At 48.5% G+C, this 21,865-nt stretch overlaps 2 protein-coding genes across 5 annotated transcripts; one reads left to right on the plus strand and one right to left on the minus strand.

Annotated features, from left to right (window-relative positions):
* The first annotated feature begins 479 nt into the window (after nucleotides 1–479).
* LOC134626868 (pyruvate dehydrogenase [acetyl-transferring]-phosphatase 1, mitochondrial-like) lies at nucleotides 480–5,514 on the plus strand. Of its 2 annotated transcripts, none has more exons than XM_063472759.1 (7): nucleotides 480–736; nucleotides 836–938; nucleotides 1,799–2,003; nucleotides 2,073–2,486; nucleotides 2,696–2,796; nucleotides 2,879–3,444; nucleotides 4,614–5,514. In XM_063472759.1, the coding sequence occupies exons 3-7, from the start codon at nucleotides 1,815–1,817 to the stop codon at nucleotides 4,880–4,882; spliced, it is 1,539 nt and encodes a 512-aa protein (XP_063328829.1). In that variant the 5' UTR covers nucleotides 480–736; nucleotides 836–938; nucleotides 1,799–1,814; the 3' UTR covers nucleotides 4,883–5,514. The 2 variants fall into 2 exon arrangements, with proteins under 2 accessions (XP_063328829.1, XP_063328830.1); XM_063472760.1 differs by having other exon boundaries at nucleotides 863–938.
* Nucleotides 5,515–8,988: 3,474 nt separating this feature from the next.
* Nucleotides 8,989–21,808, minus strand: LOC134627317 (RNA-binding protein 39-like). Of its 3 annotated transcripts, XM_063473280.1 has the most exons (15): nucleotides 21,663–21,808; nucleotides 21,039–21,105; nucleotides 17,707–17,756; nucleotides 16,886–17,068; nucleotides 15,518–15,571; nucleotides 15,319–15,436; nucleotides 14,279–14,431; nucleotides 13,781–13,927; nucleotides 13,635–13,700; nucleotides 13,295–13,499; nucleotides 13,116–13,202; nucleotides 10,044–10,155; nucleotides 9,811–9,916; nucleotides 9,516–9,594; nucleotides 8,989–9,431 (listed from the first exon to the last, which is right to left on the minus strand). In XM_063473280.1, exons 2-15 carry the CDS (start codon nucleotides 21,087–21,089, stop codon nucleotides 9,328–9,330), a joined length of 1,515 nt encoding a protein of 504 aa, XP_063329350.1. In that variant the 5' UTR covers nucleotides 21,090–21,105; nucleotides 21,663–21,808; the 3' UTR covers nucleotides 8,989–9,327. The 3 variants fall into 3 exon arrangements, with proteins under 3 accessions (XP_063329350.1, XP_063329351.1, XP_063329352.1); XM_063473281.2 differs by lacking the exon at nucleotides 15,518–15,571; XM_063473282.1 differs by lacking the exon at nucleotides 17,707–17,756 and having other exon boundaries at nucleotides 21,663–21,802.
* Nucleotides 21,809–21,865: the final 57 nt, after the last annotated feature.

Below are 21,865 nucleotides of genomic sequence, written 5' to 3' on the forward strand. Positions count from 1 at the left end.
ACACACACAGACACACTTATACACACACACACACACACTGATACACACACACACACACACACACACTGATACACACACACACTGATACACAGACACACTTATACACACAGAGACACACTTATACACACTTATACACAGACACACTTATACACACACAGACACACTGATACACACACACACACACTGATACACACACACACACACACACTGATACACACACACACTGATACACAGACACACTTATACACACACAGACACACTTATACACACACAGACACACTTATACACACTTATACACAGACACACTTATACACACACAGACACACTTATACACACACACACACACTGATACACACACACACACACACTGATACACAGACACACTTATACACACACAGACACACTTATACACACACACTGATACACAGACACACTTATACACACTTATACACACAGAGACACACACAGACACACTTATACAAACACAGACACACAATCACACCTTGTTTACTCACCTTTAGCCTAAAGCTGATGCTTTGGCTCACCTGTGCTGAACTCACCTGTGCGCCGATACAAACAGGAGAACCTGAGCAGGTTTTGTGTACGGTCAGTGGGAACAGCCTGCTGTCTGACATGATTATGAAGAATGAAACGCACGACAGTGTCTGATCTGCACAAAACACCTGCACACAGACAGACCTGAGAGCTGCTGGCGACCCCGCCTCCTTCCTCTCAGGTAATTAAACACATTGGCTGCTTTCTCGCATGTTTAATATGGTGAAGAATGAAGCCTGTGCCACCCCGAGTAGGCTGAAAGTGAGAGGATGGTTTACAGGTAACTGATCAATGAGCGCGTCACCAGCAGGGTCAAAGGTCACAGGAACAAAGACGCAGCTGCGGGAGGAGTGATCAGGAAGACAAGACGTCAGGCAGACAAGGTGAGTTTCAGCGTCGTACTTAGTCAAAACTTTCCACTGGAACCACAGCTGACCGTCAGCTGATCGTCAGCTGATCCTGTTTAACTAAACCTGGTTTCTGGGTTAGAGCCGAACCTCAGAGTCACAGGACAGTGATTTATTTATTTTCAGTGTGATAAATGAATCTGTTTGTTGGTCACTGTTCTGATTCTTCTGCTGATCCTTTGATGTCACTCTCTGATAATCAAAATTCACCTGAAACAGCTGCTGAACAGAGCTGCTGTCACTTCCTGTCCATTCCAAAAAACTGGCTGCAGTTCAGCTGGTGGTGCAGCAGGGGGCACTCTGAGCTGAGGATTTCCAGCTGCTTCTAGAATTTTATTTATTTTATTTCTCGGTGAAGCTGAATCAGTTCAGCGTTCTGCTGCTGCCTGCTGATTGGTCAGTTAGGGCAGGATGTCGTTGTCCCTCGATGGCGCCCGTTTCTAAACGATGCCTCTGGCAGATGCCAGGAGTGTAGCTAAAGCGCAGCAGAAGAAGCAGCTGGTTGTGGTGGTTGAATGTGAAGCGATCGTGAGGCCACTGGTGGCTTCATGCCCCAAATCAACATGGAGGATGCAGTAAAGTGACTGGTGATGCTCTAACATCCTTGATATGCACAAAAAGTAGAAACTTCAGTAGAAACATCAAAGAATAGAACAGTATCTAATGTCCCGAGCCTTTCCATCAGAGTCATGAACAGCTCCACTGAGTCCCATTCATTCTGCATGAGCTCAAGGGCGCCCCCTGAACAGGAAGTCACTAATGGCCTTCACCAGTGGTCATGTAGGGATGTCAAACTTTAGACACCTGACAACCAAAATGCTCTGATCCTCCTGCAGGTCCAGCCTTCATGCCATGTTGGGGCGAACCGCCTTCCATACTGGATGCTGCAGGTTTCAGCAGTGCTGCTTCCTGTCCTTGCCTCCTCCCCATCCACCTGAGCTGCACAGACTCCATTACCCAGCAGGCAGTGGGAGCCGGAAGCTGAGGGCGGGACAGGAGGCGGGGCAGATAAGTTCCGCTCAGGTCGACCGGATCTTAAAGGTGACAAAAATCAGACTCTGAAAGTGTTGACTGGTGATGTCACACATCTTAATGACTGTTTGTTTCCAGGCCAATGAATACAGCCTTACCCTCCCCAGAGGCCCCGCCTCCCATGGCGTTCTGGGTTTTCATAGCAACATGTTGCCATCCAACCTCCCCTGCGAGGACCGTCAGAGCAGCGCCACCTGCCTAGCGGGTCGTGGAGGCGTGTTGTTCGGTGTGTTCGACGGTCACACAGGGCCGGCCTGCGCCCATGCTGTCAGTCAGAGGCTCTTTTACTACATTGCCGTGGCAGCGCTGCCGCTGAGGACACTGGCGGAGCTGGAACGGGCAGTGGAGGAGGAACGGGCCATAACACCACTGCTGGAATGGCATAAATACCCCCAAGACCTGAGCTACCCCAATGGAGGTGTGACGTCCTTCCATAGCCTCCGGAACTACTGGCAGGAGAGGCTGGAGACCGAGGAGGAGGATGAGGAGGAGGTAACCAGGTGTCCTGACACATCACAGAATCACATTCACGGACAGTGCAGGTCCAAAAAAAAAACCCAAAACGTGCCTGAATGTCAAAGCCTTTACCTGGTCTCAACCAGGTGCAGGCGGACTTTTCAGAAACTGATTTTCCTGTTTTGGTTTCAGCAGAAAGTTCACCTGTGGTGACATCATTATCTGTCCTCTCTGATTGGCTGCAGGATGACAACAGAACGACATCAGCTCTGGTCAATGCGTTCCATCGCCTTGACTACGACCTGTCTGTAGAAGCCCAGGTGCATCTGTCCCTGACCTCCCCCAGGTAAGAACAAAGTTGTGTTTTCTTTAGCAGAACCTGCAGGTGAGTCTGTTTCAGCAGGTTAAGCCTCTCTTTGTGCCCACAGGCAGGTGTCTTTCCCTGGTGAGGGGTTGTCTCTGACCTCCCCCCTCCGGGTGGCGCTGTCTGGTTGCACAGCCTGTGTCGTCCACATCTCCAACGGCGTTCTACACGTGGCCAACCTGGGGGACAGTCGGGCAGTCCTGGGCGTCCAGGAGGCAGACGGAAGCTGGTCTGCGATCAACCTCACCAATGACCACAATGCGCAGAATCCTGAAGAGCTGCAAAGGATTCTGGGAGAGCACCCAGCGGAGCAGAGGACGGTGGTCCGCCACGATCGCCTACTGGGCCTGTTGCTGCCCTTCCGGGCGTTCGGTGACGTCCGCTTCAAATGGAGCACCGAGATGCTGAGTCGGATCTATGAAACTCGACCGGACGTCCTGTCTGTGGTCAGTGAGGCGGTCCGGACGATGCCGCCGCACTACCTGACCCCACCCTATCTGAGCGCTGAGCCAGAAATCACCCAACACTGTGTTGGACCTGCAGACAAGTTCCTGGTCCTCGCTACTGATGGACTGTGGGAGCTGATGCATCGACAGACGGTCATCCAGCTCGTGGGGGATCATCTGACAGGTCAGAGCCAATCAGTTACTGATCCTTTAAATAGCAACACAGTAAAGCTTGTAACTATTAATATATATATATATGACCTCTGTAATATTCTGGTTATTTATAATTGAACTATTTGTATATGTTAGCGCTATTACATACATTTTGTAAACTTTGTAATATTTGGTTTTATTTAATTTAGGTCAGTCTGTTACTGTTGTTGTCTTGGAGCGACTGTATTCTGATCATATCTAATAGACTCCAATTTGTGCATGTAAATGGAGTCCTCTTCACACACTGAGGTTAATTATGGAGTTCCACAGGGTTCAGTGCTAGGACCAATTCTGTTTACATTATACATGCTTCCCTTAGGCAGCATCATTAGAAGACATAGCATACATTTACACTGCTATGCTGATGACACCCAGCTCTATCTGTCCATGAAGCCAGATAACACACACCAATGAGTTAAACTGCAGGAATGTCTTAAAGACATAAAGACCTGGATGGCCGCTAACTTTCTGCTTCTTAATTCAGATCAAACTGAGGTTATTGTACTCGGCCCTGAAAATCTTAGAAATATGGTATCTAACCAGATTCTTACTCTGGATGGCATTACCTTGGCCTCCAGTAATGCTGTGAGGAACCTTGGAGTCATTTTTGACCAGGACATGTCCTTCAACGCACATATTAAACAAATATGTAAGACTGCTTTCTTCCATTTGTGCAACATCTCTAAAGTTAGAAATATCCTGTCTCAGAGTGACGCTGAAAAACTAGTTCATGCATTTATTACTTCCAGGCTGGACGACTGTAATTCATTATTATCAGGAAGTCCTACTCGTGTTTCTTCTCCACTCACTTTTTTTCATGCTCCATATGTTTACACACCAGAAGGTGAGTTCATATTTTACCCTGAACCACGACCTTATTCTGAAAACGTCCCATTGCCACCTCTTGGTCACCTTGTTTTTACATTAAGCCGTCCCAGCACCTCATCACATGCCAGTCTTCACCTGTTTAGTCCATGTTTTCAGTGTTGGAGTTTGAGATTCTTTTAAAGACTGAGGTCACAGATAATCACTCACAGTGCTCCAAAAAGTGCACATGAGGTGTGAGCGCGCTCAGACGTGTCCACCTGTCTTTACTTCCTGTCATCGTCCTGACTCTGTGTGCGGTTTGTCGTTGCGCAGGCCTCCAGCAGCAGAGACCTATAATTCCCTGCGAGGGAACGACGCTGGGCGACCTGCAGCGCCTCTTGCTGGAGAGGAGGGGGCGGGTCCTGTCGGCGCTTGAGGACCAGAATATCGCCACTCACCTGATCCGCCACGCCCTTGGCGACGACGGGTACGGAGCGGTAGCTCCAAATCGTCTCGCCAAGATGCTGAGTCTGCCTGTGGATCTGGCCCGGAGGTACCGTGATGACATCACTATCACCATCATTCACCTGAATGAGATCTAACACCTGCAGGTGATTACCTGCTTGGTAATCACCCCGCTGACCAATCAGCAGCAGGCGTGCTCATTCCAGCGCTCATCTTCATCCTTTTCCTTAACCGTATCCCAGCTCTGAATGGTTGAAGGGTGGGACACACCTGGACAGGTCACTGATCAGGTGTTTCTGTTATTTTGTCTGCCTTCAAGAAGACCAGAACTCGACACACACACAGGTCTGAGAAAAGCTCCACGAACGACACCGGAGCTAACCTCACACTTCTCAAACATCACTCTTCAGGTGTGGAGCAACACAGTGAGCATGCTCAGTGAGTTGATGTTCTGCACTTGGAGTGGAGAAGTGGCGCCACCTCCTGGTGGCACACTGAAAACACAGTCAATAATTTTCACGGGCCACCTATCTCGCCCACTTCCTGAGAATCACCAATCGGAGACACAGCAGGACTTCCTGTGAGGTGGTGATGGTGGCTTCTCTCTGTGCTTCTCAGACTGATGCTGTTTTTACTCGTTAATAAAGTTCCTGTTTGACTTCCTGAAGGTCCGGCCTGGTTTTTCGCCAGAGTTTCACTTCCTGCTTATCCTTCAGCGTGTTAATGCCGGCTTGTAAACGATAAAGCAGCATTGAAACAGGATGCGAGAACTTACCTGCCTGTAGAAGAGGAGGCGGGTTAAACAGCGCCATCTACAGGCTGAACACAAACATGTGGCTTCCCTTCAGAGTGGTATGAATTCATGCCCAGAGTGTAACCCTGATCACAACAATTCTAAAATGTTGATCAGAGGACAAACTTCACAGATTGTCCCCGAGATTAAACCAGTGGTTCCCAAACTTTTTTTGCTGGGCCCCCCTTTGTTTTACAAGAAAAATTTTTGCGCCCCCCCCACCACCTAAACACCCCCCGCACAAACACCCTCCAACCACACACACACCCATATTTTGTTTTCAAACTCCATTGCGGTTTATTTCACACCTCAAACATTTGTTAAACAATTAATCAAATACAAGTAAAGTGCAATAAATTATAGGTAGTAATAAAATACACTAACTCTTTTACGCTACGTCCACACCTACACGGGTATTTTTGAAAACGCAGCTGTTTCTATGCTTTCGGACCTTCCGTCCACACGTAAACGGCGTTTCAAATCACCGAAAACTGAGATTTTTTAAAACTCCTGTCAGGTTGGAGATTTTCGAAAACTCAGTTTTTGCGTTTACATGTGGACGAAGAATACGGAGTTCATCACGCAACGCCAAAGGTATGTGCCTTTTTTCACGTCACGCTGTGCGCCACGTTATTGTTTACATGAGATGAATTTCTACAATGAGACAAAATACTGTTAATCTGACTATCTGCAGGTTTTACACGCTTACATACACACGCAGTTACTGTCCCTCCATTTAGAAAGGCAGAGGCGTCACGGTGTAATTATTTTACGTGTAGTTGTTTTTTTCCTGTGTAATAATATTCAACATTTTTCAAAAAATGCCTCTCTGTGCAAAATGGGTTTAAAAACATAAACAGCTGTGGGATACTGTTTGTCCGTGATTTGGAGAGCCCAGCTCTGCTCCCAACACAGGGAAACCAATTCTGCAGGGAAGACCTACCTTGGCACTTGTGCAGGTGAAGCCAAAGGGAAGATATGCTTCACCATATTTTCTTTGGCTTGGAAGGAAGTTGGTTTGGAAACATATTTGGCGATGCTTCATCTCCTGCTTTGCGTTTGTGTGGGAGCCCCGTCAAAAACCTGTCCATGATGCTAGCAGTGTCCAAGCTTTCTTCTTCTTTTTTTTTTTTTTCCTTTTCATACCCCCCCTAGGGGGCGGGCTCCACACTTTGGGAACCTCTGGCTTAAACACAACGATCAGACGGACACGTCAGTCTGTGCACAACCAGACGCAGCATAATTATCTTGAGGCCTCTGTGGTCGGCCTCGATGCTTTTAACTCTAAGTTTCCTACGTAAAGCCATCCAAACACAAAGATAAATGGATCAATAGCAGACCAATACCTAGCATTACTGTAGCTGCGTAAATGTAGAAGAGCACAAAGTGACACCTTATCAATCAATCAATCAATCTTTATTTATAAAGCACTTTTCATACAAACTGTAGCACAAAGTGCTTTACATGGTTAAAAGCAGCCCACCTCACCCTCCCACTCATTCCCCGCACTGTCATTAACAGAAGCGGTCATGATACACACATCCCCCTACCCCCCCACCCCCACACACACACATACACACATACACACACACACACCTAAAGAGTAAAATTGGGCTGGGTACGTATTAGCCAAGTGAGGAAACACTATCACAGGGAGCTGTCTGCACCGGGAGCCGGTCACAGACCGCAGCCTCCAGGCTGGGCACACAGCAGGAGGGAGGCAAAGAAGCCCCCTAGCCAGGCTCAGAGGACCCACAGGGCCCCAGCAGCCACGGTCGATCACAGCCCCGGTGCAGAGAACCCCCTCCGAGGAAACACTGGAGATATGACCTAATAAGAATATAAACAGGATAAAAAGATAAAATAAATAAGAGTGGGATATAATATAAATATAAGTATAAACAGAGTAAGAAGATAAAAAATGAATAAGAATAAAATCAGTAAATATTAGGTAAAACTAAATGAATAATATAAATAGAATAACAGGATAGAATAAATAAGCATTAAATAAATAAGCGTTAGTTAAAAGCTAAATTAAAAAGGTGGGTCTTGAGCCTGTTTATGTTGTGTTAATATATTTAAGTGATGCTATGAGTTTACTGCCAGATCTGTTTGGTAGATATGGAGGACACAAAAACATCTCAGAGAGGAATTCCACCTTCAGAACTTTAGGAATATACACTGAACAAAAATATAAATGCAGCACTCAATGATCTGAAACATTTTCTACAAACACAAAGACCCATGACTCTCAAATATCAATTCACATCCACTGGTGTGGTCACCATTTGCCTCACATAGTGCAGCACATCTCCGTCACATAGAGTTGATCAAGTTGTTGGGCCACTCCTCTTCAATAGCTGTGTGAAGTCGCTGTCCTACAAGCTGATCCAGAGCATCCCAAACATACACAAATTTTATTGGTCACACAGTACAACATATAATGAACATGTGTCCTAAACTGCGGACAGCAGGCGTAGCTGGTTTTTAGCAGGGGGGTCTAGCCAGGACCCTACTGGATACCATGTGGGAATCAAACTTGCAATCCCCGCTCCAGAGGAGCGTGTACCCTTACCACTACACTATCCAGCTGCCTAACATGCTCGATGGGTGACGTGTCTGGTGAGTCTGCTGGGCGTGCAAGAACTTGGAAGTTTGCAGCTTCCATTGTGTACAGATCCAAACTGCACATATCAGCCTTTTACTGTGGGGGGTCTAAGGCACACCTGTGAGGTGGAATGGGTTATCTCAGCAGAGGAGAAGTGCTCACGCACACAGATTTAGACAGATTTGTGAACGATATGAGAGTAATGAGTCTTTTGTGTTTTGTAGAAAATGTTTCAGAACTTTGAGTTCAGCTCATGAAAAATGGGAGCAAAAACAAAAGTGATGCATTTATATTTTTGTTCAGTGTATCTGCCAAAAGAAGCTTCATTATTAGTGGAGAAGCCATGAAATAACCATTAATTTTCTGCTTCCTTCCTCAGTCTCACTGAATGAAAAGATAAAAATCCCTCCATGGCAGCTCTTTTGATTTCAGGTGCTCGCAGCAGGAAGCTCAGGTTACATTTAAAACAGTGCAACTCCCTGAGGAAGAGGAGGGGTGGAGCTGCCCAGCTTGCCGCGCAGTCCGGAATAATCATTCCAACCAGAGCGGACAGGTGTGAATGCTCCATCCTGGCTGATGGAGATCATGTTCTGGACTTTGTGGAGAAGCTTAGACATCAATGTTTTACTGAACCAGCAGGAGAGGGCCTAAAGTCCAGCGTCCAATGAGAGACCAGTATTAGTTATGGTGACACTGCAAACTCTGATATCTAGGTAAATACAGACCATCATCACTGACACACTGTAATCTGAATACTGTTACCTGCTCCTGAATGACCTGCTCTGCTCACAGCCAATCAGATCGGGCGTGTGCCCGTCAGAATCAGACGCCACAGCTCAGAGTGACAGAAAATAAAATTTAATCAACAATTTTTACAAAATCAAACTCGTTTACAAAAACATTTAAACTGCAAACCAATCATGTCATCAGGCCACACCCTCGCAGCTCACAGAGCTCAATCACTGGACGATACTTGGGGGTGTGGCCGCACAGAGACTCTACAACAGGAAGAAACGATGGCGTGGGGAACCAGCCAATCGAGACCGGGCAACATGTTTGTATCAAACAAACAGCTGCCGACCTCTGACCTCGGGAACCACACTGAGCATGTGTGACGACCAGCAGGACAGGGCTGGGCTCTGAATTACAGTGTCCAATCAGAGGGCAGCATTGACAACGAGTCACCGGCGTGGGGGTGGGGCCAGCAGCTGCGTCGCGGTGACAGACTCCGGGAACAGGTTGTGGTAGGTGGGCAGGGGCACGTACGCCGCGGTGATCATTTTACCTGGAAGGACAGGTAAGAATGTGTCAGAGGTGCTCTCTGATTGGCTGACCGACGACACACAGGTCATGTGACGCGGAATCTTACCAGCAAAGAATCTCCCGTGCAGGGCGTTGACGGCAGCCATGGCGGCTGGGATCGAAGGACACTTGACATAGACGTTTCCCTGGAAACAGCAGAGGTCAAAGGTCATCGCAGTGAAAGTAAACAAAACCAAAAGTGAAAGAAACAAAAGTCAGACTTTAGGAACAAACGAAGGTCAGAGTCAGGAAAATAAAATCTTTGCCCCAACAAACTTCGCTCTCTCCACCGCGGCCGCAGCAAGGAGCTCACGACTACCGGCTGACTCGATAAGGTCAGAGGTAAGAGGTCAGGTTCTTACCTCAGTGGAGTTTTTGTCAACGTAAATGTGAACAACGCCGCCATGTTTGTTACACTCCTCTATGACGTCATGCTGGATGTCCAGCTCCCACCCAGGAGCCTCCTCACTGAAACACACACACACACACACACACACACACACACACACACACACACACACACACACACAGAGGTCAGGTGAGGCCCACAGGTCCTCCTCCTCACCTGTGGACACACGTGGGCAGAGATATTTACCTGCTGGGGTTAAACATGTTGGACAGCTGGAAGCAGTGCGTCGCCAGCGGCTGAGATGGGAGGTTCAGAGCAGGAGAGTTCATGTTCATGTTGAGAGTCGGGTTCATGGCCGCTGAAAGAATCCGACACTTCACATCAGTGAACAGGAACCAACCAGCAGCCAACAGGTGTGACACGAGTTTCTCGTGTTGCTCAGTCAGTCATCTCAAGGAGCTTTATAATGTAAATAATACAGAGAAACCCCAATAATCATACGAGCCCCTATGAGCATGTTAATATGAGGAAGGAAACTCCAGGCACATTTTTAGCATCTACATGGATGTTAAAATCACCCACAATAATTATTTTATCTGAGCTGAGCACTAAATCAGATAATTTTAATCAGATAATTAAAATAATCGGAGTATGTGGCAGGGACTAAACACAATCACAGACTTTAGAGGGAAAACCAGCACACCGCAGACCACGGCCTCTCTGTGTGAGGATCTAAACGTATTCTACGCTAGATTCGACACAGCGAACACCACGAGACCGGACAGTGCGCGCACCGCGGATGACGTCAGTGCGCACACTGTGTCTGAGGAGGATGTGCGGAAGTGCTTCAGGAGGGTGAACGCACGCAAAGCTACTGGTCCGGACGGGATTCCCGGCCGCGTCCTCAAGTCATGCGCGGCTCAGCTGGCTGGAGTGTTTACACACATCTTCAACCTTTCCCTCTCTCTGTCTGTAGTCCCAGCCTGCTTCAAAATGGCCACCATCGTCCCTGTACCCAAATCCTCCACCATCTCCTCATTGAACGACTGGCGACCCGTAGCCCTGACCCCCATCGTGAGCAAATGCTTCGAGAAGCTGGTCAGGGACTTCATCTGCTCTGCACTACCCGACTCACTGGACCCTCTACAGTTCGCATACCGCCACAACAGGTCCACTGATGATGCCATAGCCCTGACACTCCATGCTGCCCTGTCACACCTGGAGAAGAGAGACACGTATGTGAGAATGCTGTTTGTAGATTACAGCTCAGCATTCAACACCATCGTTCCCTCGAAGCTGGACAGGAAACTGCAGGATCTAGGACTGAGCAGCTCCCTCTGCAGCTGGATCCTTAACTTCCTGTCTGACAGACGCCAAGTGGTCAGACTGGGCAGCATCACCTCATCCCCCATCACACTGAACACTGGTGCTCCACAGGGGTGTGTACTGAGCCCTCTCCTGTACTCACTCTACACCTACGACTGCACGGCCACTAGAAACTCCAACATCATTGTGAAGTTTGCGGACGACACTACAGTGGTGGGTCTTATTACCAACGGTGATGAGACGGCCTACAGGGAGGAGGTCAGCGCCGTGACCCACTGGTGTCAAGACAACCATCTCACCCTCAACGTCGCAAAGACAAAGGAGTTGATAGTGGACTTCCGGAGGTGCAGAGGAGTACACACCCCCATCACCATCAACGGCGCCGCTGTGGAGAGAGTGAGCAGCTTCCGCTTCCTTGGTGTACATCTGGCTGAGGATCTTACGTGGTCAGGACACATAAACAAAACTGTGAAGAAGGCGCAGCAGCGCCTCTTCTTTCTCAGGAGACTGAAAAGATTCGGCATGAGCCCCCGCATCCTCAGGACCTTCTATCGCTGTGCCATTGAGAGCATCCTCACTGGATGCATCACCACCTGGTACGGCAACAGCACCGCTCACAACCGCAAAGCTCTCCAGAGAGTAGTGCGGTGCTCTGAACGGATAATTGGAGGTGAGCTTCCCTCCCTCCAAGACATCTACAGGAAGCGGTGCCTGAGGAAAGCGGGGAGGATCATCAAGGACTCCAGTCACCCCAGCCATAAACTGTTCAGACTACTTCCATCAGGAAGGAGGTTCTGCAGCATCCGGTCCCGTACCAGCAGACTGAGAGACAGCTTTTTCCATCAGGCCATCAGACTGCTGAACACTTCATAGACACCTCACCCTCACTACTGGAACTTCAACATTATGCACTCCATACTGTATATAAATACCACTGTTTTGCACATACCAACCTCTGTATATTTTATATATCTTATTTTATTGTTTACTCTATTTCTTTTGTAAAATATGTATATACATACTCACACACACACACGTAGAAAAACATATTTAGTATACACATCCAGTAATGCATATACTCTTATATATTGTACATATATTTATTACTTTCAGATTTAGCCATTCTTATATTTTGCTTGTTTTACGTTATTGTATTTTTGCACAACTCTGTTGCTTGTGAAGCTCGCACACAAGAATTTCACTCTCATGTACTGTACCAGTGTACCTGCACATGTGATGTGACAATAAAAGTGATTTGATTTGATTTGAAAAAGTCTGAGAAATCAGAGAGAAACTCTGTGTAAGGCCCAGGTGGACGATAGATGATAACAAGTAAGACTGGTTTCTGAGTTTTACAGCTGGGTTGGACAAGGCTAAGCATCAGGCTTTCAAATGAATTAAAAGTCTGTCTGGGTCTTTGGTTGATTAATAGGCTGGTGTGAAAAATTGCTGCCACACCGCCCCCTCGGCCTGTGCTTCGAGGTTTCTGGTAGTTAGAATGACTATTTCTTGCATACAGGTTTAACAGAATAGCTTTAGTTTTGTTTTGTTTTTTAAAACTTGAGTGTGAACTTATACAAAATGCAGCAAGATATTAAAACTGTTTTATTGATTATAAAATACACTATATCGAATTCATATCGGCAGATATCCAAATTTATGATATCGGTATCGGACATAAAAAAGTGGTATCGTGCCATCTCTATCGTGTACTAACAGAGACTTGGAGGAGAGAGACCTAATATTTAATAATCCACATTTCACTGTTTTACTCTTTGGAGCTGACACAGTCTCTATGGAGATGGGGTTTCGGGGGGTTTGGGGGGGTTGTTACCCCAGAGAGAGGTGTGTAAGACTGCAGCTCTGCTTCCTGTCCCAACTCTGTCACATTTTGGGGGGTTTAATAAATTTGACCAGATTTCTGGAAATGAGAGCTGCTCATCTCCAAAGTGGGATGGATGCCGTCTCTCCTAAAGCCCACGTTGTTGTTACCTGTCACTGCAGCCATGGCTCCGATGGCAATAGCCCCACTCATCTGCAGAGCCTGCTGAGCAGCAGGAGGGATCTGCAGACCAGTACCTGCACACACACACACACACACACACAGAAGTCAGAGGTCACACAAACAGTCGGGGTTACAGGTGTGATTTCAGGTGTGACCTCAGGCTCACCCTCAGCCAGGCGGGCCATGAGCTGCAGCCTCCCGGTGGTTCCCAGGTCGATGCCGGTGTGTTCCAGCTCGTCGCTGTCAAGGAGGGACGACGCCATGGAGACGTCGGTCCGCTCGGTCACGTGACCCACTTTCATGGGTCTCCCAGCTAACTCGAAGCCATTCAGCTGCTCCAGAGCGTTCTTGGCGCACTCTGCATCTGCAAACTGACATTAGAGCACATCGTGTGACGCCCGACACGTCATAACGAGCTCACCTGAACGTGACCAGGTGACCCACAGGTTCACCAATCAGAGGTTGGTGGCTCTGCCCACAGTCTCTGTCACTGGAATCAAACTCACGGTGATGAAGCCGTATCCTTTGGAGCGCCCCGTCTCGCTGTCCATCATCAACTGGATGCTCTCAATCTGAGACACAAACACGGCATCAGAGGGTCACCTGAGAACAGCCGAGTGTTTGTGCGTGTGTGTGTGTGTGTTCGTCTCACCCGTCCAAATGGCTCAAAGATCCCTCGCAGCATCTCCTCGGTGATGTTGAAGTGCAGCGAGCCGACGTACAGCCTCATCGGTCCAGATGTTCCTTTTTGCAGGTTGTTGGCTGCAGCAGCAGCAGCAGCAGCTCGGTTCTTCTCTGCCTGAAGACACACACACACACACCCACACACAGGGTCAAGTTCAGGTACATTAAAGTATTCTAAATGTTCAAAGTTTAATGTGAGCCTGTGTGTGTTCCTGTCTAGCTATCTTTGTGAGGACCAAAATCTGCATTCTACTATACTTGTGAGAACCAGCAGTCACTTGTGAGGACACACTCACCGGTCCTCACAAGTTTGAAGACATTTTTGAGGCTCAAAATGTGGTTTTAGTGTCAGGGTTACAATTAGGTTATGGTTAGGTTTAGGGTAAGGGTTAGGGGCTAGGGAAAGCATTATGTCAATGAAGGTCCTCACTAAGATAGCTGAACGGAGTTGTGTGTGTGTGTGTACCTGTGAGGCCTGTACGATGATGGGAACTCCCAGCAGCCTTTGTCCCGTCAGCCCAATGGCCAGAGGAACTGAACTTGCCTCCACGAACTCGATGTAGGCGATGCCCTTTGACCTGCGGGAGTTCCTGTCTGAGATCATCCTGACGTCCCGAACCTAAACACAGGAGCAACATTAGTTGCCATAGGAACCAACCAGCCGATGCACCGGAGTAATCAGAGTAAAGCCAGTGCAGAGGTAGGGATCGCCGGGACGTTCCCCTGACGGGGCCGGCCGCGCTGCTGTTCACGTATCATTATTATCCATCGTCTGTCTAACATATATGTATATGCATTATGTTTACTGTGTAACCATTCTGCAGCTCACGTATCACATTCAGCCTGTCCCAGAGCGCCGTGTCCTTCCACTGAGGAGCTGACAGCGATCAAGTAAAAAGCTCACACAACAGAAACATAACTATGGATTCGATGGTGTTCACAGCGTACGTGGAATATCCATGATCAAGCTGTCAGTGTGAACTATCACGTATCATAACAGGAAGTGATATCACTTCCCTAAGGTTTAAACCCCTCCAAGGCCTATGACAGTTCTGATTTTTCAAATAGAGTAGATTTGAAAACACTTTACACGCCGATGGTGGAACGAGTGGGCGGGCTTGAGGGTCCGACTGCTCGCAGGTATGATCGGCCGAGGCTCGAGCGCACGGCGGCGACATTCGGTCTCCACCGTTTTCTGTGACCAAACACTAACGTACAATCTGTAACGTGAACGAGTAAAATAGAAGTAAAGCAATGAACCAAAAATCACGACAAGAAGAACTCCACCAACCAGAGAAAAGAGAAGTGAAGGAGCGCTCACGGTGAGCACGAAAGCATTAAAGCGCTGAAGGTTTAAACCCCACCAATCAGACGACGCCTGCGGTCAGCACGTGGCGAAAGTGGGAAGAAAAAACTCCCTGTGACCTGCAGTCACCCCTACACGCTGAGGAGGCGCTGCAGCAGGTCCTACTGCTCAACGATAGAAACAGGAAGTTGGCGTCTCACCTTCCCCACCGCAGAGAAGAACTCCTCCAGGTCTCGGGGGCGGATGCGGGCGGCGAGCTGCATGCAGAACACCGTGCGGGCGTCTCGCTCCTCGGGCGTCAGGTTATCGATGGGCTGCCTGCAGAAAGAACGCCATCAACACCAGTTATTGATCCCATGAGGCAGGCACAGACTCCTCCCCTCAGACCCACGCTCTCACCTGATTGGACTCTTCTCCTTCCCGAGGGGACTCTTACTCCTCGACCGCCGCCGGCTGAAACACGCACACAGGGTTCTACTGCAGATTCTACTGTTCTACTGAACACTTCCTCTACAGTTTTCAAGTTAAAAGCCTTCCTCTGTGTTAGGGCTGCCACAAACGATTATTTTGATAGTCGACTAGTCACCGATTAGTTGACTAATCAGATCGTGCATCCATTGGACGTACAACGTACAGCTTATTGCACCAGCAGCATCTGCTCTTATATAACGATCATTAGCTTACAGCTTTAAGTGTTTCAGGTACGTGCTAACTAAAAATAAAGACAAGATGATAGTTTATTAAATTTAAATGAAATTTGCAGATTGTCTCAGTGGAGTTTAATAAACTCAGCCGTCTGCTCCTTGCTATCTAAAATATAACAGGACACCGGAGTATATTCTGGAGCATCTCACACTTCTGATAATCAGTTGTCTGCTTGACGTTTATTCAGCTGTGTAAAAACTATAACTTTAATCTCAGCCAAACCGATTTACTCAGGAACAAATAAAATACTGAAAAAAGCCAAACAATAACATTTTTAAGTTATCTAAGTGACTTATATATCATCTTTAACCTGAGTAGCGAAAGACGGCGGTGGGTTTGAAAACGATTTGCCGGGAGTCCGGTGTTCTCAGCGGCTCTAGTGAGCCTTGAACCCCGGCTCGCTATCGAGCTGGTGGGTAACAGACGTCTCCGAAAATGTCGGAGCGCTTTTGAAAATATGTGGTGTCTTGATAAACTGAGCAGATATTTGAAGTTTACACAGCTACATTCTCGCCTGAAAATATGTTAAACGTTTATTTTGTGACACAGAAAGAATAATAAGCGTAATATTAAAACTAGCTGCCGCCATTGTTGGAAACTGAGCTGGGCTGCGCTATGAATTCTGGCCACGAAGTATACACCCGACCCATCCTTCAAATCTGGGGAAATGAAGGGCGTATTTGTCGGCCGCATTTGTCGGAGTCTTCGAATTTGGACAGTCTTCGTCGTGTCACTGTAACGTAATCGGCCTACAAATGCGGCCTCAGGAGGATGCGGTTCCTGAATTTGGACACAGCTACGATACCGGCGGTTGCTTCTTCTTCTTCGGGGTTTAACGGCAGCTGGCATCCTTGTACATGCAGTGCTGCCATCTTCTGTTTCAGTCCGTTATTACACTCTTAAATCCTACTACTTATTCCTGCGTCTTTTGGGATCTTACAAAGCTTCAAATGACGCGTCGGTTATTACATTAGTCGTCGACGATTTTAATAGTCGACTAATCGTGGCAGCCCTACTCTGTGTGTTAGCTTTTAATGTGAAAAACACCAGGAAGCAACTTACTGCTTGTGGTGGTCTCTGTAGCGCCCACCGCGCTCTCTGCTACGGCGGTGCTCTCTGCTGCGGCTACGACTCCTCCGTCTGTCTCGGCTGCGGCTGCGTTTGCGCTCCCGACTCCGGCTCCTCTTCCTGTCTCGACTCCGGCTGCGCTTCCTGTCGCGGCTGCGACTGCGGCTGCGTTTCTTCCTGCGAGACACACGGCAGCCAATCAGAGCACGTCCCGACGATCACGCTTTCAGTCTGAGATGGTTTGCACATGTGCAGAGGAGGAGAGTGGACATATTGGATGACGGACGATGAAGACGGTACGACGGCGTGTCAGGGCCACGTCAAGACAACGTGGAGATGTGCTGGTGTTTCAGGACAAACTGCCTCCAGGGTTGTGAGGTCATACTTCAGTTTTAGTAACAAGGAAGTGATTTCTCCTTTAGCGCACAGACACGGCGTGGTGATCGATGTCAGGACGCTGAAGAGAAGGTGCAGATGCACGGTTACCGATGGTTACAGCCTGGCGCAGTAAACGGGATGGATGTTGCATCACAATAAGAGCTGATGAGTTTGTCTCGCTCATCTTTGTGTAGCGCCTACAGCGGCCGTCTTGAAACAATAGTCATCTCCACATTTCGCCTTTTTTCTCAAAATGATCAATTTTGTTCTTGACGTGGCGCCAACACGCCGTCCTAAGATGGAGCTGCCAAGCAGGAGGAAGAGAAAAAGAGGAGGTGAAGGAGGATATGCAGAGGACTGATGTGACAGAGGAGAATGCTGGGATAGGAGGAGGAGGAGGCAGATGATTCGCTGTGGATGTGCAGGCAGGTGAATACCTCTTGGAGCGCTCGTCCTGTCCGTTGGGGCTCGAGATTTTGGCGTCCTCCTAAGCGGGGTCGACAGAGAACAGCATGAGGTGGTGTCAGGGAGTGTAGGGGGTGGGGGGTGGGGGGGGACAGGAGAAAATATAAACAGTTTAATGAGCGTCATTCAAACAGGAGGGGGAGGGGCTGTGTGTGTGTGTGTGTGTGTGTGTGTGTGTGTGTGTCAGACACACACGCTCCAAAGTCCAGCTGCTCTCCAGGTGTGTGAAACTCCTGTGACGGGCCCTGAAGCAGACAGGAGGATTACAGCCTTGTTTCCACTCGCACCTTCTCTACTCGCTCGGGTTTTAGGGTTTTCCAGCAACTGCTAGTACCTGGTACCTAAAAAAGTACCTGGTACCTAAAAAAGTACCTGGTACCTAAAAAAGTACCCGGTACTGTACTCTTTTAATACCTACTCGGCCGGGGATCCAGGAGATCTGAGCCGATCCAAAAATGTGACGTCATCAGACTGCATGCCAGCAATTGGCCGGTGAGCGGCATCACTCGATGAGTCACGAGTCTCCCTCACGAAAATCAAACGCGCCATTTTTTTAAAACCAGAGAACGCTGCACAAACCATCCCGCCGTGCAGCGGCGAGGACGCCATCCTCCGCTGTTACGTTGATCGTGTCACATACGAATGACACTACCAGACTTTCGGCCACGTTTCTATAGCAACACGTCGAGGTGGTACTTGTAATGGAAAACAACAGAAAACGAGTTGAGTGGAGCAGGTAGTAGTGGAAAAGAGGCATTAGTCACTCAGAGCCAAGAACCAGAACCAGAGCTTAGGACACGCCCTCACCTGCACTACATAAATAATATCTGATTAAACTGAATAGCTGCACACCTGTGTGAAGTCACACCTGTGTTGTGCAAGGTCACACTGTGCACTTCCTGCAGAGCTGCTGCTCTAAATCTCGGCGCTTCCCTCTGGCAGAGAGCAACGTTGCTGCTCACCTGCACACAGGTAGGCCCCACCCTAACCCACCCCCACGTCCTGACCACCCGCATGCTAAGCTAAGCTAACTCTTCACTGTTCGACTTCATCTCCCAGAATCCTCTGCACTACCTCACCAGTGGAGGGGGAAGGGATGAGGGGGTCGGACCAGAAGCAGGTGACAGTGTAACCAAGGGAACTACAGTCATGTTACCATGGGCACCAGAGTACAGCAATGCATGATGGGGACTTTTACTACCTTCTGAGTGAGACAGATCACAGTGGCTTTCAGGGGAGCAGAGGTGAGAAATCGTTAGGCAAGTCTACAAAGAGAGATAGATGTGCGTTTATTCATGTGAAGGACGCGTCATCATCAACATCATCATCAGGGTCAGCCGCGCTCTGCTGCTCACAGCGCCACAGCGGATTTCAGGCAGTGTTTGGTCACATGATCACGTATCAGCTGAACCATCAGCCAGCAGGCGGGCTGTGCTTCGTCTTCATATTCATCATCATTTATAAACAACGGTGAACGTTAAGCAAATGAAACCCAGCGTTAAAAAACGGTGACATTTTATTGGTCAAAGCAAAAATGTATGAAAATCACAAACGTAACGGCTCGACCGTGACGTGAGTGAAGTTTCAGAGAGGAGGAGCTCAGAGACAGGGGGGTGATCAGATCAACTTTTTAAAGTTTCAGGTTTGTTGTTCATTAAATGTCACAAACATGAGGACAGAGCCTGATTCGGCCAGAGGTTTTTCATGTTGAAAGGTTTTTCACCACATGCGTGCACACAGGGGGGCGTCTCTGTGTCACTGTCCTTACCTTACAGCACCTGTATACGACTGTTGGTGTTCTACAAATAAAGTGGAATTGAACTGAGGTGAACGCCTCCTAGCTGAGGTTTTTCAAGTTGAGGAAAATATCTGAATCTCCTCGGGATCCCTCAGGTGGTTCTGCAATAACCCTCTCCTCCTCTCGCTGCGGTTTCAGGTTTGTTGTTCATTAAATGTCACAAACATGAGGACAGAGCTTTCTGTTACTCACTCAAGATTCACACACCGATTTTAAACTAAGACTCCTCTCTGACTCCTCCTCCATGGTTTCCTGCTGCAATACACTCTCTTATCTGGCACTTGTCTTTATATATTACAGTTTTTTCAAAATAAGAGTCCTCTCGCTGCACTCTGCGTTCCAATAGTCCCTTTTGGACAGATTTATTAAATGAGGTAAATTATTGTGACATCACAGGGTGATCTAACAATTAGCAGTTCACAGTAAAAACCAACAATCAGCTGAGAGAATGTTAATTAGTGGCTCAACAATCCTGAGGAGGGTGGGCGAGGGAGGGCGAGGGAGGGCGCTGCAGGCCCGCTAACCAAAATAATCCAGTGTGAGCTCAGGTTCAAGTGTTTGTCTCTGAAAACAGCGAGGCAGATGCATGAGAGGAGGCTGAAGGAGAATCAGTCTGCTTTGGATTTAACAAATAACTCTTGTGACAGAAACCAATGAGCACTGTGCAAAGGTCTGAGGGTCTGAGGATTAGGACTCAGGTGGAGCTCGGGATTCATCTACAGGAGAGCTGCATCATTACAAACTGAAGTCTGTGTGAACAGGTGACCTGGACGATGTGCAGAAGAACAGGAACGCCATTTACCGTCTGATCACGAGCCGTCCCACTTACCACATTACTATACGAGCCCCCCACGCACTCTTCTGATTTCCATCTACTCTATTAAACAAGGTGGGACTCTTTCACTGTTAGTCTGAGCAGTTTGCAGTAAACTGTGTCTCACAGACTTTTTCTTTTGGGTATTTTTAAACGGGCTGTTCTCATTTCTATGACCTCCATAAAACATCAGGGTCACAACACGTTGTGGCAAAGTAAGATGCACAGTTTGTAGTCCATTGTCTGCACGTCTGCAGTTTTAACATGGCAGACATCCGGCGCCACGCTGTTAATGAGAGAAGAGCGTGAGGTCATTTCAATTCTCTGTGCACGGCTCCTCTCTTTTCCTAAGTCCTCAATACGGAAAAGTGAAAGTGGTTAGGAATAGGAGATGGGAGGGACTTTTGGAACGCAGCCCTGGTGTCAGTCTGGATCCCTGTGGAAGGTCCAGAGAGGAAGTGATGTCAAAGAGCCTTAACCCTGTGAGTAGGTGAAGGAGGAGGAGTTACAAATGAACTTTGAGCTGACATAGTTTTGTTCAGCTTCCAGCTCACTGCACGACCAATTAAACTGCTTACTGACGTCTGAAGGCGGCAGAACTCTGCAGGTGGGCGGGGTCAGGTGAGCAGCAGTGGGTGGAGCAGCAGAGTTCGGCTGACGGTCTCATGAGCAAAGGACAAACAGACTCTCACCTTCTTGTATGGCGCCTCCAGCATCGCCTCGATGTCCAGGTCATCTGCCATCTTGCTACCTGCGCACCTACACATGCACACGCCGAGATAAAGAGTTTAATCACCTGTCACAGCTGTCCAATAGGTACAAGTTAAATCCATTACCAGCTTATCAGTATCAGTTACCATGGTGACCAAACAGGTAAACAAAAATACCTGCCGACACATGTCTCTGACGTCACTGTTACGCCTGTCAGAATCTACTTAAAGTGTAGACAAACATCATCTGATGACGGGATCAGCAGGTAAACGTTACACCTGGACTCCCGGAGGCTCAGCGTAGCGTGACTCACAGACAGGTGAACAGCACCTGGCTGTGAGCCTAACGTTAGCCTCTCAGGTGAACACGCGCTCAGTGACCCCCCCCCCCCCCCCCCCCCCCAAAAGCGAGGCCGGAAAACCACCATCGGCGAGTCCGGTGTTTGCGCGGGCTCGGCCGGGAGGCTCCAGGTGAGTGTCACCTGAGTCCTCCACAGCAAGCAGCTAGCTCAGCATGCTAACAGGAGCGGGCCTTCCGCCGTTTCTCCGTGCTAGCGGGCTCCTCGTCGGGCTGAAGCCCGGCGGACAGGCCGGTACCGGGCTTACCTGGATGCAGAGTGGCTCGCCGGGTGTCAGCGAGCAAAACGTGTCTGTGTCCGGGTAACGGAGCCTCTCCGGTGCTCGTCCGGGGGACGCCTCTCTTAGCTATAATGGCGAACGACGGGAGCGCTAGTGCTCTCGCGAGATCTGGATACAGCGAGACCAAAACAAAACAGCCGCGGAGTTACAGAAACTAAAAACTGAGATAC

Source organism: Pelmatolapia mariae, linkage group LG5 (genome assembly GCF_036321145.2).
Source record: "Pelmatolapia mariae isolate MD_Pm_ZW linkage group LG5, Pm_UMD_F_2, whole genome shotgun sequence".
In the NCBI taxonomy this organism is placed as follows: Eukaryota; Metazoa; Chordata; class Actinopteri; order Cichliformes; family Cichlidae; genus Pelmatolapia; species Pelmatolapia mariae.